This window comes from Echinops telfairi, unplaced genomic scaffold, assembly GCF_000313985.2.
Source record: "Echinops telfairi isolate 266 unplaced genomic scaffold, ASM31398v2 ScPeMD7_23;HRSCAF=83, whole genome shotgun sequence".
Lineage (NCBI taxonomy): Eukaryota > Metazoa > Chordata > Mammalia > Afrosoricida > Tenrecidae > Echinops > Echinops telfairi.
This window is the reverse complement of record NW_022103920.1, coordinates 16,393,589-16,410,383: the sequence shown is the minus strand read 5'-3', so window position 1 is coordinate 16,410,383 and position 16,795 is coordinate 16,393,589. Positions and strand designations below refer to the sequence as shown.

General features: G+C 57.3%; 1 protein-coding gene across 1 annotated transcript in view; it reads right to left on the bottom strand.

Moving 5' to 3' along the window:
* Positions 1-12,381, bottom strand: part of LOC101640374 (kielin cysteine rich BMP regulator) — a 25,905-nt gene extending 13,524 nt beyond the window's left edge. The window contains exons 1-10 of the mRNA XM_030885279.1: positions 12,303-12,381; positions 10,283-10,434; positions 9,139-9,328; positions 8,975-9,051; positions 8,564-8,648; positions 2,892-2,974; positions 2,624-2,717; positions 1,755-1,837; positions 209-302; positions 1-57 (exon numbers count right to left, since the gene is read on the bottom strand). The exon at positions 1-57 is cut by the window's left edge and continues 12 nt beyond it. Of these exons, the coding sequence (XP_030741139.1) occupies positions 1-57; positions 209-302; positions 1,755-1,837; positions 2,624-2,717; positions 2,892-2,974; positions 8,564-8,648; positions 8,975-9,051; positions 9,139-9,328; positions 10,283-10,434; positions 12,303-12,381 (994 nt within the window). The remainder of the gene's footprint in view (positions 58-208; positions 303-1,754; positions 1,838-2,623; positions 2,718-2,891; positions 2,975-8,563; positions 8,649-8,974; positions 9,052-9,138; positions 9,329-10,282; positions 10,435-12,302) is intronic.
* Between the last annotated feature and the right edge of the window lie 4,414 nt (positions 12,382-16,795).

The following is a 16,795-nucleotide window of genomic DNA, read 5'->3' as shown; positions in this document are numbered from 1 at the left end:
TGTCCCCCGAGGCCACGGGCTCCCCACTGCTGTACTCCCTCCCATTCAGGAAACAGCCTGTGTGGGGGAAAGGGCCTTAGACCTGCCCCAGGGGCCCCTCCCTGCCCCTATTCTGGCCTTCCTCAGAGACCCCCCACCCCCACCCCCGCAGCTGTGCCACGCCCCTCCTGTCTCTGGTACCAGGCTCCTGCCTTGCTCAGGGACTCACCGTCACACACGGGGCAGCAGGTGCCTGGGAGGGGCCGGGCAGGATATGGACACAGGCTGGCACACTCCTGCTGGTGGCACTGGAGGTGGCCCTCCTGGTAGTGGGGAAGTGGCCAGGGGGAGGGGCCACCAGGGCTCAGTCAGGCGGCAGAAAGAGATTTGAACCATTTACGCAATTTGTAGGAGCCCTGGTGGCTGGGTGGGCGATGCACCGGGCTGCTAATTGCAGGGTCAGCAGTTCGACTCCACCAGCAGTTCCTCGGGAGAAAGATGAGGCTGTCTTCTCCATATAGATGTATAGCCTCAGAAACCCAAAGGGGCAGTTCTCCTCTGTCCTCTAGGGTCCCTGTGAGAGGGACTCGACTCTGGCAGTGAGTTTGGTCTTGTTTGATTTGTCGCCCAGCATGTACAAGGAGCCCTGGTGGCCCCGTGGTTAAAGCACTCGGCTTTGAGCCAAAAGGCTGGCAGGTAGACGTGGCCATTTTAGAGACCCTGTGGGGCAGTCGGGACAGCGGGTGTGGGTTTTTTGTGGGCGGGGTGGGGGTGGGTTCATGTTACATAAGCTCTCTGAGATGCCGTGGACACATCTGAAAAAGGGGACAGTGACAGAGCTGTCTGCATAAGACTGCTCCGGGTGTAACATGAGAGGACGTGTCCCGTGGGGCGTCTGCCCGCAGAAGCTGCTTTTTAACCAACCGCAGCTGCTGATTGTCCCCCAGGAGCCCTTTCCAAAGTGACCCCTGTCCTCCCCAGCCCCGTATTCACACCTGGATGCCTGTGCTACCCTGAAGCCGCTGCCCCAGCCTCATACGTGTCTCACTCACAGGGGAGGTGGGGGCATGGGGCCAGTGTGCACGGAGACCTGGTCACGTGGGGGCTGGGGCCTTCACAGGCCATTGGGAAGCTCTGTGGTTCCAGCTACCTGTTCCTACCTCTCTATCCCTCCCGTGCCTGGTGCCACTCCCTCCCCACACACCTGCTCAAAGCATACTCCCCCTCTAAGGCCTACAGCAGGCCCCTGCCCTGCCCCCTCCACAAAGACTTCCTGGATCTGGGGTACCCAACCGTATGATGAGCTAGCCCCCTACATAAGCCCTGCGGGGCACAGTTCTCCCCCGCTCCCCTGGGTCGCCATGCCTCAGAATCGTCTCCGGGGGGGCAATGGGTGGGGCTTTCGCCTAGGATTCAAATTGAAAAAATAACAAGAAAACAACTCAAGCTCCGGTCAACAACCTATTCCCTTTAGCCTGGATGTCCTAAAGCGTATCATCTCCACGTGGCACCGATATCAATCCACGAGTGCCCTCTTCCTAGCGCTCGCTCACACTCCTGTCCTGTGTGCCCACGGCCCATGGCAGTCGGCCTAGCTGAGTGTCAAGGCCCAGAGCGCCCGGCACAGAGAGGGCTAACTTGTTGCGAAACACACTCCTGGATGGTCCCAGGGTCCTGCGCCAACTGCTGCTGCTCCTGGGATTTGCTGGGTGGCGTGGGGCGTGGGTGGGGTGGGGGGCGGTGAGGGAGCTGGGCGGGGAGAACAGGGGACTCACCAGGCACCTGCAGATCCGACAGGGGTCCCCGGGCGGGGCCCGCTCTTGGCCGTGTGCCCAGTGAATGGCACCTTCTGAGCAGCCTGGGGGCAGAGCAGAGAAGAGGCAGATGGGAGCTACCTGGACCCACTTCCTGCCAGAGCCCAGAGCAGACCAGGGCACAGCCACACACCCCTCCCCTACCTCCGGCCAGACCCCACCGCCCTTTAAGATAGTCCCTGCCACTTTCACCTGTCCACCTAACACGCTCCCACCTTTGGTCACTCTGTCCCCTCTCCTGGGGAGGCCTGTGATATTCCAAACCTCTCACTCAGCCATCTCCCATCCCTCCCGAGGCTCCCAGGAAGCAGTCCCCCAGGTGTCCACCTTCTGCTGAGTTTCCAAAGTACCGCCAACTACGTGGGCCGGGGGCGCCCTCTGCCGGTCGCCTGCAGGGCAGGCCACAGGGCTTACATGTTTGAGGCGCCCCAAATGTCATAATCCAACCATCAAATCAACTCTGACTTCCAGTGGCTAATTTTTCAACAGGAGATTGGCAGACATTCTTTCCAGCTGTTTCCGGATGGCTTCCAGCCCCAGCCTTCTGGCTCACAGACCAGCATGTTCACCACCCAGGTGGCACCAGTCAACATTTGCCAAACAGCGCTAAGGGGCGCAGGACCATTCTTGGCCACCCAGCAGCTGGGGAGCGAGACCCGGGGCGACCAGCTGAGAGCCGGACAAAGCCCAAGAGGCAGTGCCGACTGGACTGTGAGCTCCAGCATGCAGCTCAGGTGCAGGGTCCACCAGGCATCGTTCAGCACTGCCCGAGCCTAGCCCCGAGGCCAGCTGGGTGGACCTGGTATCCACAGGCAGGTGCAGACACTTACCTAGGCAAACGGGGCAGCAGTGGCCAGGCCTCTGCACTGGCTCGGGGCAGGGGCTGGGCGGGCACGTCATGGGCACACAGCGAACCAGGCTCCTCTGGAATGTACCAGCAGCTGGAATGCCCCCAGCTCTGCTCCCAGGGAGGACGGGGTGGGAGGATGCAGGGTGCCCTTGGGGGGGGAGGGCACAGGGAAGGGATGGAGGGTACCAGGAAGATGTGGGGGAGGGCACGAAGTGGGAACAGGGGTTGAGCAGAGGGGACAGACTCACCAGGCAGGAGCATCGGAGACAGGGGTTGGAACTGGACAGAAAATCGGCCCCCTCCTCATAGGGCTTCCCCTCGTACTCACAGCCTGCGGGGTGGGGTTGTGCCATGGTGTCCAGGACATAGTTAGATGACAGGGTGGGGGAACATGGCCCCAGGGGAGGCATGCCCCATGCAGGATGGGTGAAGGGAGGGGTGGGGTCACCTGGTCGGCAGACCGGGCAGCACTCCCCAGGTGGGGTGTAACTCTCCAGGCAATTCAGCTCTGGGCATGAAGGCCGCTGGCACAGCACAGTCCCTGCCTGCAGGGCAAACACTGAGCCCTTTCCCCTGCACTGCCCGAGCCGGACCCTCGGCTGGCCTGGCAGGCAGGGTGGTTCAGGCCATTTCTGGGGCAGCAGTGGCCACCCTGGCTGGTCCCCACAGGGAGCTTGGCACTTCGAGGCCACACAGCAGGGAGAGCTAGACCCATTCTCTTACCCGGCAGGTGCAGGTGACACAGGGCTCCGAGTGCCATGTCTCCCCAGGCCCACGGCCTCCAGGGCAGCCTGCAAGATCAGGACCAGGCCCCTGAGTGAGTGACGCAGAGGCCTGGGGTGAGAGTACAGGGACCCTCCTCACAGATGTCCCTCCAGGGGAAGCCATGACAATGTTTACACGTAGACACAACTCACTCGTCTGTGCCAGGAACTTTGGAAGACAGCTACTTGGCCAACTGACTGGAAGACATCCATATTTGTGTCCAGTCCCACAGACAGGTGGCCCAACAGAGCGCTCGAACTACAGAATCCTATTACCAATGTCGCACACAAGTAAAATTTTGCTGAAGTTCACCCAACATTGGTTGCAGCAGTACATGACAGGGAGCTGCCAGAGGTTCAGGCCAGACTCCGAAGAGGACGTGGAACAAGGGGTATCATTGCTGACGTCAGATGGATCTTGGCTCAAAGCAGAGAATACCAGAAAGATGTTTCCTTGTGTGTTATTGACTCTGCCAACGTATTCAACTGTGCGGCGTAACAAACTATGCATGGCCTTGAGAGGAATGGCAGTTCTTGAACACTTCATTGTGCTCATTCAAAACGTGTACACGGATCAGGAAGCAGAAGGGAACACTGCAGGGCTTAAAATCAGGAAAGGTGTGCATCGGGATTGCTTCCTCTTACCACAAGCAGGTAATCAGAGAAGCCGGGTTATATGAAGAGGGTGGAGGAAGGCTTATTAACAGCCTGTGACATGCAGATGACACAGCGTGGGTCGCTGAAAGTGAGGAGGACTCCCAGCACTTGCTGATGGAGATCAAAGATGGCAGCCTTCAGTGTGGGTTATGAGTCAATGCCAACGAGACCCAAATCCTCACAATCGGACCGAAAGGTAACATCGTGATAAATGCAGAAAAGGTTGACATTGTCAAGGATTGTGTCTTGCTTGGATCCACAATCAATGCTCGTGGAAGCAACAGTCAAAAGATGCAGTGCGTTAGGTAAATTGCTGCACAAGACCTAAACAAGGATGTTACTCTGAGTACTAAGGTGCGCCTGACCCAAACCATGGTCTTAAGACGCCATGGCCTCCTGTGCGTTTGAAAGCTGGACACTGAATCAGGAGGACCGAAGGAGAATCGATGGACTTGACTGGTGGCGCTGGAGAAGAACACTGGAAGCACCATGGACCGCTCAAAGGACACACCGATCTGTCTCGGAAGGAGTGAGGCCAGAGTGCTCCTGGGAGGCAAGGATGGCAAGAGTTCGTCTCACATACTTTGGACATGTTGTCAGGAGAGACCAGTCCCTGGAGAAGGACATCATACTTGGTAAAGCGGATGGGGCAGCAATAAAGAGGAAGGCCTTTGTGGTAGTTACGTAATCTGCTGTCAATTTGAGACTTAAGAGTGAAGGGGTGGAGTTTAGCCTGTCGATCTGGTCGCAGCTTGATGACCTCATTTGGAGGCACTAACACAGTGGTTCTCAACCTTCCTAATACCGCCACCTTTTAATACAGCTCCTTGTGTTGTGGTGACCTCCCCAACCATAAAGTTACTTTCGTTGCTACTTCATAACTGTAAGTTTGCTACCCCCAAAGGGGTTGTGATCCACAGGTGAGAACCGCTGCACTAAGGAGACAACTAGCTCACTGGAGGTGGGACATTCCTTTGCTCCCTGTGAGACATTCCTGCTGACAAGACACATGGAATTACACGAGAGCTCTGGAGCCGGAGGAGCCACATGGAGACCCACACCAGCACTGAGACGCTTCCACTGCCACTGGATCCACCAGACTGCCCACCCACTGGCCTATGATCTTTCTGCATTCAGCGTCATTGCATGTGTTTTGTGAGTCTGAAGAGGACTTTATAGATTACTGTCAGACATGTGGGCTAATATCGGACTTATGGACTTGATCTGGACTGGGCTGGGATGCTTTCTCAATATTCAATTGTTCTTGTATATAAAGCTCTTTCTTATACACATATGAGTCTACCTGGATTTGTTTCTCTAGTCTACCTGAACTAACACAGCCCTCAATGAAATGGATTGGCACAGTGGCTGCAACAATGGGCTTGGGCATAGCAACGGTGGTGAGGGTGGCACAGGACCAGGCAGTGTTTCATTCCGTCATGCCTAGGGTCGCTATGGGTCAGAGCCGACTTGATGGCACCCGGCAACACCTTTCCAGCTGGTGGCAGTGAGGTGGCTGGCTTAGGCAGACCTTAGAGATACTGTCTGCGGGGTCCAGACCGTGGCAATAAAGTGAGTCCTGTGCCCCGGTGCATGTAAAAGCCATGTCTACACGACACGGTAGTCGGTGGCATGGGCAGTACCATTATGGAAGGGTTTGAGAGATTATGAAAGTGGCCAAAACGTGACACGGAGACACACCGTGGGCACGTGTGGCTGGAAAGGTGGCACCACAAGGCGAGCTCCGTGCAGGGTTGCCACAAACCTTCCATTTGCCAAAAGACAAACCACCCCTCAGAGTTCAATCGATCGAGGCACCACTACGATGAGGCATGCCTACGTCTCTAGCCCTCTCCATCAGAGAAATGCTTCAGCGAGAGGTGGCTCTTCTCACTTCACTAAAGGAGTCTGATGGGCCGGCGGTGGCCACAAGGCACCGCGGGTCCTTCACGCTGGGTGTGTGTCTCTTTGAGATCCGTCAAGTCCCCAAAGTTTCCTCCCAAGCGCCCCAGGCAGTATCTCCAGCCTGCATCCATCCGCTCATCACCAGCAGAGACCCTTCAGAAGATGCAACGGCTGGATACAACGCGGTAAACTAGACGCCGAAGCGTGCAGGCTTCAGTACTGATTCCATACTTACATTGAAGAGCTAGATGTTGCTTATTTGAGATCAAATTGAATGGTATGTCCTGCTTATTTATTTATGCATCTATGCATCTAGTTATTTATTTTTGCTAACTCTGGCCACACCGTGCCCCTGATTCCAACACACACACACACACACACACACACACACACACACACACACACCCCAGAGCTGCCGCCTTCTCTTCCTTTCTTCATGTCACTGACGTGGCTGTCCTCCTAGTTGGCCAAGTACTGCCTCCGTGATTCTATGAACCCTAACCAGTCAGCAGCTCCTGCCTGGTCTGCAGCTTGGGGCCTTGTTGGCTCCAGGCCTGGGCCACTCTTGCATCTAGCTCACACCCTTTTGAACACACTACCTTTTGCGCAATCTATAGATTGATCAAGAAGCAGCCCTTGGAGCAGAATATGGGGATCCCAAGTGGTTTAAGGTCAGAGGAGGAGTGCCTCAGGGCTGCCCCTGGGCTCTCTCTCTTCCATCTGCACGCTGAGCCTATCCTCCCAAAGCTGAGCTACCTGAAGAAGAACGTGGCACCAGGGCCAGCGGGGTGGGGGGTGGGGGGGTTCATTAGCAACCAGCGGATGACGCACAACGTGAGGGCCTGCAACACATACGGACAGAGATCAGAGCCGACAGGTGTCAGCCCAGAGCACATCTCGATATAAAGAAAACCCAAACCCTCACAACTAGACCCACGGCAACACTGTGGCGAATGGAAACAAGACGGACGTTGTCAAACATTCCCTTTGATTAGGGTGCACAAGCAATACCCAGGGGAGCAGCGTCAAGAAGTTCAGTGACTTGCTACATTGGGTTAATCTGCCAACAAGGTGCTTTTAAAGTGCTAAAGGACAAAGTGCACCAGACCCACACCATGATCTTCGGGTCAGCTCGTACCGAAGAAGAACGGGTGCCCTTAAACCATAGAGCTGGTGAACAATACAGAGTGTGCCCTGGCATGCCAGAGCATGGATGCATCTTGTGTTGGAAGGAGTCCAGCAGGATGCAGGAGAGAGTCAGGATTAGGGGACTTCGTCTCATGTATTTTGGACATGTTACAAGGAGAGGACATCGCGCTTGGTAAAGTAGAGGGTGCGTGAAGAAGAGGCAGTGAGATAGGTTTGATGGTACCAACACGGCACCTGTAAGAAGATGTGGGTGGAGTTCAGCCTGTCAATCAGGTTGCAGTTTGATGGCCTCCTTTGGAGGTGCGACCGAGATAAATGGCTCTCTGGAGACCAGCTTCTCTCTCTCTCTCTCTCTCTCTCTCTCTCTCTCTCTCTCTCTCTCTCCCTTCACCTTCCTGCCTGTAAGCTACTCTGGGACATGTTAGAGCCCTGTGGTGTTTCTACCACCAGCCATTGGATCCACAAGATTTTTGTGCCCACCGACCTGTGATCTGCCTGCTTCATTCTGCATCATTGCATGTGGCTGCGTGAGTCTGAAGAGGGACTTGTGGACTCGTATCAGGCTTACAGACTGGGCTGGGATGTTTTCCTGATCTGTGATGACTTCTTGATGTAAAACTCTTTCTTACACATACATGAGTGTCACTGGATGTGTCTCTCTAGTCAACCCGGCCCAACACAGGATGGGTTGACCTGGTGGTTGCAACCTGGGAATGTGAGGGGCCAGGCCGCGTTCTGTTCCATTGTGTACAGGGTTGCTATGAGTTGGAACCGACTCAATGTCACCTGACATTGAAAACATACAACATACTCGGCTCTCCACCCGTCAACAATGCCTCCCCACTGCCCACAGACGAAAAGCCAAAGGCCAAAACTTTTTGCAGCCCTCCCCCTGCCATCCCCCAATCTTCCCAGCGGGAATTTCTGCATAGACCTTCTTGTACCCTCTCTTTTGCATACTCCTTTCCTGATGCCTTGTCCTTCTGACCCTGCTCAGGTGACCCTCTGTCTGTGAAGACCACTACCACATCCCACCTGTTTCCTCTTCATCTGTCAAACTGGATCTGAAGTCTTGTGCTCTATTCAAACGCACTGCCACCGAGTCAATACTGACTCATAGTGACCCTATAGGACAGGGTAGAACTGCCCCCGTGTCACACTTTACAGGAATAGAAAGCCTCCTCTTTCTCCCATGCAGCAACTGGTGGTTTCGAACCGCTAACCTCGCGATTAGCAGCCCAATGCATAACCAGGGCTCCCTGTGCTCTATTCGCTATATTACAGCTTATCTTCTCAATGAGAGCAAAAACAGGCAACCTATGACTTCCAGAGCCCCCGCCAGTCCCTCCCAGCCCAGAGCCACTCTTAAGTTTCCTAGATGTGAGTGGGCAGCTCCCCCACAACGGGTCATGCTCAGGGGACAGACCGGGATGGCGAGAGCTAACCTGGCTCACAATGTGGGCAGCATGTTCCGGGCTCAGGGCAGGGTCCCACTGGGCACGGCTTCTGGGTACAGGTCACCGTCCTGTCCTGGGGAGAAGCAGAGTGGTGGCTAAGGAGTGGGAGGGTGGCAGCGTCTCCCCAACTGAACCCCACCTGAGCTGGAGCAGGTCGGAGGCAAGAGCTGAGCAGGGGTGGAGTGTGTGGACAGAAAAGGCATGTCCTGCCTCCACCCTTCCCCTCTTGCTTCTCCCCAGCCCCCTTGGAAGCCCAGGAAGCCAGCTGGAGGGGCGAGGAAGAGAGGGACATAACTTGAGGGGAGTGACACAGGAAGACAGACAGACACCCTCCACACCAAATCAGAGGGGCCAGGTGCGGGACACTCCCCACCCACCAGGAGGGTCACAGGAACTCACCAGGCACTGGCAGGTGGTGCAGGCATCTGGGGAGAAGGTCTCCCCTTCGCTATAGGGCTGACCCTTGTGGTTGCAACCTGCGGAGCACACCGTGCCTGCTGTTGCTAGGGGCCCCAGGGCCCTCGCCTGGCCCCGGAGTCCCAGCGCAGGGGGACAGCACTCACCCGGACACTGGGGAAGGCCGAGTTTGGGACTACAGCGCGAAGTCCCTTCCTGGCAGAAGCAGGTCGTGCAGGCGTCCGGCTCCCAGCGGGCGCCCTCAGGCCAGGCCTGGCCCAGTGCCCAGCATGGAGGGGTCACTGGGTGGCACTCACAGGCCTCCAGCTGCCTCACCCGGGCCTGCAAGTCCTTGTTCTGCAGGTGGACAGTGGGGTGTGGATATGGGGGGAAGGAGAGAAAAGCATGCAGGCGGGTTCCCTCCCCGCGCACCCCCCCCCCAGGTAACATCAGTTCAGAGTCACAGTTCTAGGGGCCCGGGCCCCTCGCTTGCACAGAATAGAAAACTAGATCACTTCTAAACTTGAATATAAAACAAAACTTCTATCTATAAAACTAAAACATTCCACTGTCATCGAATCAATCCAGACTCCTCTCGACCCTATAGGACAGAGTAGAACTGCCCCTTTGGGTTTCCAAGACTGAAAACCTTCACAGGAGCAAAAAAACCTCATCTTTCTCCCTGGGAGCAGCTAGTGGATTTGAACTGTTGACCCCAATGATTGGCAGCACTCAAGGTGACCCATGTCCATTAGTGCGGAGCTGTGCTCCAGGGGCCTTTCAAAGGGCTGATTATTCACCAGGCCTTTCTACTGAGAGCCCTCAGCATGGACTTGAACCTCCAGCCTTGTGGTTAGCAGCCGCCAAGCACTTAACTGCTTGAGCCACTCAGGGGCTCCCATTGCACAACAGATGGGTCCATAAAAGTCCGCCAAAGGTGGGGAAGAGAGAACTATCCGGCGGGAGGGGCCTCGCGGCTGACAGCTTTCTGTGTGGTTTGCATCTCTCTCAAAAGGAGCCCTAATGGCGCAGAGGCTTCAGTGCTGAGCCTCTGCTGCACCACGGCAGTTGAAATCCACCAGCCTCTTCAGGGGAGGGAGGCTGTGGGCTTCAGTAAAGGTTTACAGCCTTATAACCCCCAGGGAGCAGTTTGGTGATGTCCTGTAGTGTCCCTGTGAGTCAGAAAGATCTCCACGATGTGTGTGTGTGGGGTGGGTGGGGGGTGGGTTAGGCTGCTCACGCTCCACCCCTGCACACACACCGCCACTGCTCCAGCTCACCGGACCCCCAACCCCTACCCCACAATGATACCTGCTCCCGGAGCCTCACCACCTCAGCCTCCAGCCGGCCCAGTCTCTCCTCCAGGGGAGCCCCAGCAGGGGCTGAGGAGTGGTGGTGGGGGGGCTGCTGCTGGTGGTCATAGGTGTGAGCAAGCCTGGTGCGCTCTGTGGAGACCACCCCACCTGAAAGGCACAAGAGTCTGGATGGATCTGCAGGCAAGGAGCCAGTGGGGTCCCCTGGGCCTGTCCTCTGAGATGGTCATTTGGGAGGGTGCTTGGGAAGGGTGGAGGAGACACCGAGGAGACAAAAGTGACCATTCCCCACCCTGGGCAGATGTGAGACCTGCAGAGCCCCCAGACATGGTGATGAAGGGTCAGATCCCCCAAGCTTACCTAGGGATGGGGGCAGCCTTAACCTCCCTGGGAGCAGGGGGTGGGGGCGGTCTTCTCAGGGAGCTAGCAATTATCTCCACTTTCAACTGCTCCCCTGCTCCCACCCCCTGTGCAGAGGACTCTGGGGACCTCCATGTGGAGTAGGGGTGGGGCCCAGAAAGTGGGCGTTGGCTGTAGAAAGGGGCTGAGGAGGCCCAAACCCGGTGAAGGCCCATGCTGAGGGAGGGACGAGGGGGCCTTCGTTCAAGGCCCGGCCTGGGGGTAGGGGGTGGGCAGGGACCAGCACCTCTCCTTCTCACTGCTCCTGAAGTCAGGAAAGCAAACCCCACCAACACAACCCCCCCCCTCCCCGTCACAGAGTCTCAGCAGGGAACCTCCCAGGTTTCCTGAGCTGTCCGCCTCATCTTTCTCCCAGTGGGCCAGCTGGTGGGTTCGAACTGCCAGCCTTTTGGTGAATAGCCAAACACTTAACTGCTGGTCCACCAGGGCACCCTTGGGGAAAGTGCAGGTTGACAAAGATGACTGGTCCCACAGACAGTCCTACAGACTGGTCCCTCCCCCATTATTCAGGTGGAAGGAGGGCTTTCCCACAGGGGCAGCTCAGCCAGGCAGGGCCACGGCTGGCCAAGGATTCCCCAGGGACATTAGGCCTGTGAGGAGGGCACAGTCACCCACCCCTCATCCCCACCGCCACCACCAAGGGGTGGATTCTAGCCAGAGCCCAATGTGTCCTTCTTGCAAACCTGAATTGCTCCAAGTTCTCCCAGTTGGAGCTGCCACCCTCATTCACCCAGCTGCCCAAGCCAGAAATCAGGGGCCCAGTCTCCCAACCCCGTCAGGCTCTGTCTCCTCCAGGGAGGAGAAGCGTCCAGACCTGCTGCCCCTCTGCCGCATGGGGTCCTTCCGAAGGACAGCCCTTGGAGTCCCCAGCAGCAACTTCCAAGTGCCACCTGCTGTCCTAGTGCCCCGACTATACAGACACCTGGGTCCATGTTGGGGCTACAGCCCCTCCTTATGTAGAAGTCCCCCAGAATGCCACTCGCTGTCCCTTGCCGATCCAGTGAAGGCCCACCCAGGATGGGTCAGCACCCTCAACACCTTCCACCCACGCAGGACTCTTCCGGGTGGACAGCCCCTCCACGATCCCGCTGTGCCCCAGGCCTGCTCCAGCGATAGGGGGTTCAGACACAATAAGGGGCCCAGGGAGAGGCTGGTGGTCCTTGCCTGGGAGCCCTGCAGAGAATGCCTGAGGATTTGTGATTGTCCCTGCTCCTCTCATCCCCCACCCCCCCATTCCTGTCCTGGCTCCCCGATTCCAGGCTGCCGCAGAGGGAGAGCCAGACATGAGACTCTAAGTCAGCTCCCAACGTGGCCTCCACTTTTCCCCCCTTTCTCAAGACAAATAATTGACTTCAGATTCCTGTCCTCCACAGCTGCCTGCAGAAATTCCTCCCAAGGCCAGAGCAGGAAGGCCCCTCCCTGGCTGCAGGGACCCCTGCTCTGAGGCCTGCGGGGGCCACCCCTCTGCTGACCGTCGGGGTGGCCTGAAGCCGGCTTGAGGGGCGCCCGGGACAAGGATGCGAAGAGCCGGGGTGACTCTTCCTTCAGCCCCAAATGGGAACCCACCCATCACCCTCCAGCGCTGGTGCCCCACTTACCCCCGGTCAGTCCAACGACCAGTGCCAGACAGAAGAGCTGCAGGGTGAGCGGCAGCAGGGTGGCCCCGCGCCCGGCCATGCTGCGTTGTCGTCGCGGCAGCTTGGCGGAGGGACGGGTGTGTGGGGGAGGCGGGGGCGAGGCACCAGGCCGCCTCCCACCCCGGCTTTGTTCCGGGAGGGCCCTGGCGGCCGTCATCCTTCCTCCCGTGGCGCCTGCCCCCCTGGTGGGCCCCTTGGCTGTGCTCCAGACCCACTGACCCCAGGCCTGCTCGGGGTGGCCCGGGGCAGCCAGCGGCAGCTGCAGGAAGCTGGGTGGGGTGGGGGCTCAGGTCTCTCAGGGGATCTCGGAGGAAACCCTGGAAACGGAATCGAACACAGGGCTCCCTGCCCACTTGGACCTATGCCCCTGGCCCTGAGGGTCCCAGCCCAGCTTCCTCCCCTCCCCCACTGCTTAGAAGCAGCGCTGGTGTGGAGATTGGGGTGTCAGAGGTCTCAGGGTTCAAATCCCTACCCACCAGTTCTCTGGGCCCCCAAGCCTCCTCATTTGCAAAACAGGGTATTACACATCACTTCTGAATGAAAGGGTTCACATACAAAGGAATTAGGGCAGGACCCCTCCCAGCTGTGACATCCAGACCTATTCCAGGCCCTCCTCTCTTAAGTAAGTTTCTCAGGGTCCAGGGGGACCCCAGCCACTACCCTGACCTCCCCGGCAGCCTTAGGCTTGGCCACGCAGGCCAAGGTCTCCCCTGGCTGCTGGGCCAGGTCCTGTGCGCCAGCCTGGCTTGAGGGCTGAGCCTGGGCAGTGGCCTGGGCAAAATGAGGAGTGAGAACAGCTGTCCACGTGGCCCACCAGTCTGGGAACTTCATCTTCATTTGATATCTGCGGACCAAGAGGGCCCCAAGCTCATGAAGCAGAGAGGGACATTGAGGGAGGAGTTGGGAACCCTGCCGAAGGCAGCTCCCTTCCTGTCGTAAAAAGCAGCAATTCAGACATCCCGGCCCCAAACCCCACCCGGACAAGCGAAAGGTCTCCCGCCATCATCTTTCAGGGATCCGTGAGGAAAGGGCTGCTTCGCACCCCAACGAGTGCGTGTAGGCCCCTCATTGGGGGTGGGGGACTGGGGAGGGTGGTGGTATTCAGGGGAGGCTGTGGCCCACCGCTGAGCCCTCCTGGAGCTGGGGTCATGGGAGCAGAGGGAAGCGGAGGCCATGGCAGCCGGGGTGCCGTCTCCCCCTGGACTGAGGGAGAAACCCAGAGCAGAGCTTCTGCCGTGGTGCCAGCTCTGTCTCCTGGGGACCCCACAGGGCAGAGGGGAACTGTCCCGAGGGTTCCCGAGGCGCCCGTCAGTCTGGGCAGGAGGCAATCGCCACCTCTTGGCCAGTGGAGTTGAATTGCTGGCCGACCTTGTGGTCAGCAGCCCCAGGGCCTCCCATTGGGCCCCAGAGCTCCTGGATTAAGGCCAGCGGCTCATGACAGGGTGGTGCTGCGGAGTGGGCACTGCGCTGTTCATTGCACACACGCAGGGGGACCTCAGAAGACTGCCCTGAAGGTGGACTTCGGACCCTGACCACCCTCAGAAACCATGGGAAAGCAGGTCCGTGCGGACACGCTATGAGTTGGAATCTGTGCCATGGCACCTGGTTGGGCTCCATTTGCTTCCAAGGCAGGACTTTGGGGGAGGCTGGGGAGGTGGTGGTGCCTAAGAGGTCCAGCTAGCTGACCCTCGAGGCCATATGGCCTTGCTGTTTGTGGCTGCAGAGCCGACTCTAATTCACGAAGGCCCGCCCCAGAGAGTTTCCAAGGTCATGATATTTTAGAAAGAGTTGGCGGGGACAAGGGGCCTCTGGTGGGTTTGAACTGCCAGCCTCTCCACTGTTGTAAGCTCAGGGCTTGACCACTGGCACCACCCAGGGCTCCCGAGGGACCTGAGGAAAGCCATTTAGCTTCCCAGAGACTTTGCTTAGCTGAGGTACGTCCATCAAGTGCCCCGCCCCATTGAGGAAATGGCACTCATACGTGAGGGTGTGTGCGCATGCATGCATGCATGCATACACACACACACACACACACACACACACACACACTGCATTCTCTCTTTCTCTCTCTCTCTGCCTGCCCCAGGCCTGACCCCACAACCAGGAAGCCTGTTACCAGTTTTGCTGCAACTCTCCCAACCTTGGGCCCTGGAATAGGGTGCTGAGCTCCCAGGGCTCTCTGGGGCCGACCTCTCCCAGATTCAAAGAGGGAGCACCTGTCCTTCCTCACTTCCTGAACACCTCGTCATCACCTGCAGCCTACTGCCATGAAGTCGGTTCTGACCCAAAATAGAGTTTCCTAATTCTCCAGTCTTCATGGGAGCGGAGAGCCTCCTCCTTCTCCCTCAGAGTGGCTGGTGGGTTTGAACTGCTGACCTTCCCATTATCAGTCCGATGCCGAACCACAGCTCCTTCTCACAGCCCAGCTCTGTCCAGCCCCTCCTAATCGACCCCCACCCTGTCCCCTCCACACCTTCCCCAGATCAGAATGCCGTTGGGGAAAGAAAGCCCCTCCCTGGCCGAGCAGCTTCAGCTCAGCGTCCCGACCACAGACCTGAAGGACCACACGCCCCTGGCCAGGAATCCCCTTGCAGCTCCCTCGGTGGGCACCTCATGCCCGCTTTGTCCTCCTCAGATCTCCCCATGCATCTCCCTTGATTCACTCTATTGAACCGTTTTAAATTAAAACAGGTTTTGCGTGGTAAAACTATATAGAAATACACACCTGCCGCTTCAACTTGGTCTCACGCACGTGCACCGCAGAGCTGTTGGTTCAGCCCACCACCGGGTGGGCCCTTCACCGCTCTCTGATTCCACCCTTCCCAGAAATTTAGGACCCCTCGCACACTGACTCCGTGACCTTGGCAAGTCACCTGGCCTTTCTGATGTGAAACAGAGGAGCCCCGGTCCCACAGTGGTTAAGCGCTCAGCGGTGAACTGAAAGGTCAACGGAGAGAACCCACTAGCTGCTCTGTGGGAGAAAGATGGGGCCATCTGTGTCCAGACAGATTGACAGCCTTAGAATCCCTCTGGGACAGTTCTCCTCTGTCCCACGGGCCTCTCTGAGTGGAATCAAGGCCGTGGCAATGTGTCACGGGCATTGGGAGGTGGGGCAGTCAGAGTGCTCCTGTCTGGGCTGCTGTAGGGCTGGCTGAGCTGGGTGCCCGCGGAAGGCAGAGCCAGGGTCCAGGCTGATGTGTGAGCTTATTTTGGGGAGAGGATCTCAAAGCACTGTGCACCAACACAAGGCTGTATTGTGGAGTTGCCTGCGGCCATGAGCGTCTGATGGGCCAGTGGGGAAGCGCTCAGCTGCTACCGGAAAGTTCATCTGTTCAAATCCACCAGCCACTCCGCAGAAGAAAGAAGGGTGGTGTGCTTCCAGAGAGATGACAGCCTGATGATAGCTTGAGGGAGGGGCTCCACCCTGTCCCCCGGGGTCGCTATGAGTTGGAATGGATTGCACACCGACAGGTTTGGGCATCCGGAAGGACCTGATGTCACAGAGGTAGAGAAGCTTCTGGAAAACGCGTTCAATGTCCCTCGTGGGTTCTGCTACCCATGTCTGCAGATCTCCAAGTCATCCCATCATTTTAGAGATTGTTTTCACTTAGCATTCATATATTCAGTTTATCTACAAGCATAACCAGTATGCTGTTAAGTTCAGCTGAGCTTGATCCATTTTCCAGATGCCGGGCTTCTGACAATGCTTTTTCCATTTCACAGATGAACTTAAGCATCCTGATGTCTTTAGCACTTGGCGTCTTGGTATAAAGAAAAGGGCAGCAAATTGCAGACCCAAAGAACATGGTCATTGCCACCAGTAACTGCCACTTGTTTTCCACAGAAAATGGCAACTTTTTCCCAGGACCCTCCTCCTAGTGGCTCCTTCGGACCACGGAGGTGGTCCACCTGCCAGATGCTCTGCCCCAACATGGCGCTGTTGGTGGAGCTGCGAAATTCTCAGAGGGCAGTCACAGAAGAAATGGCTGGGCCAGTCCCCGCTCTCACAGCCTGGTTCCCCAGCGTGCAAGGACCGAAAAGTTTAAAATTTGTTCATTTGATTTTGCTCCACCCCTCCCCCTTGCTCTCCACCCTTCTTCACCATAACTGCCAGTCAACCCTTCGTTAGACTCACTCGAGCCGAACACTTCCCAGAGGGATTCTGTTTTCTGCTGGATCCTTGCGTGGATGTGCTGACCTTAACCATTTGCTCCACCGAGTTAGTCAATCTCCCTCTCTAAAGCTTCATCTGTAGACGACGTCATTGGCCGGGAGGGCCCGGTGAGGCAGTCAGTGCAAAGCTGTGTCTGATGGATGTGACATCAGCCCATAGGAGGCCCACTGTGGTCGTTATAGACCCCTTTGTCAATTTGAGAGGATTCAGAACGAAGGGGTGGAGTCTAGCCTGTCAATCAGGTCATAGCCAATGAGGCCTCTATGGGGACATGGCCTTC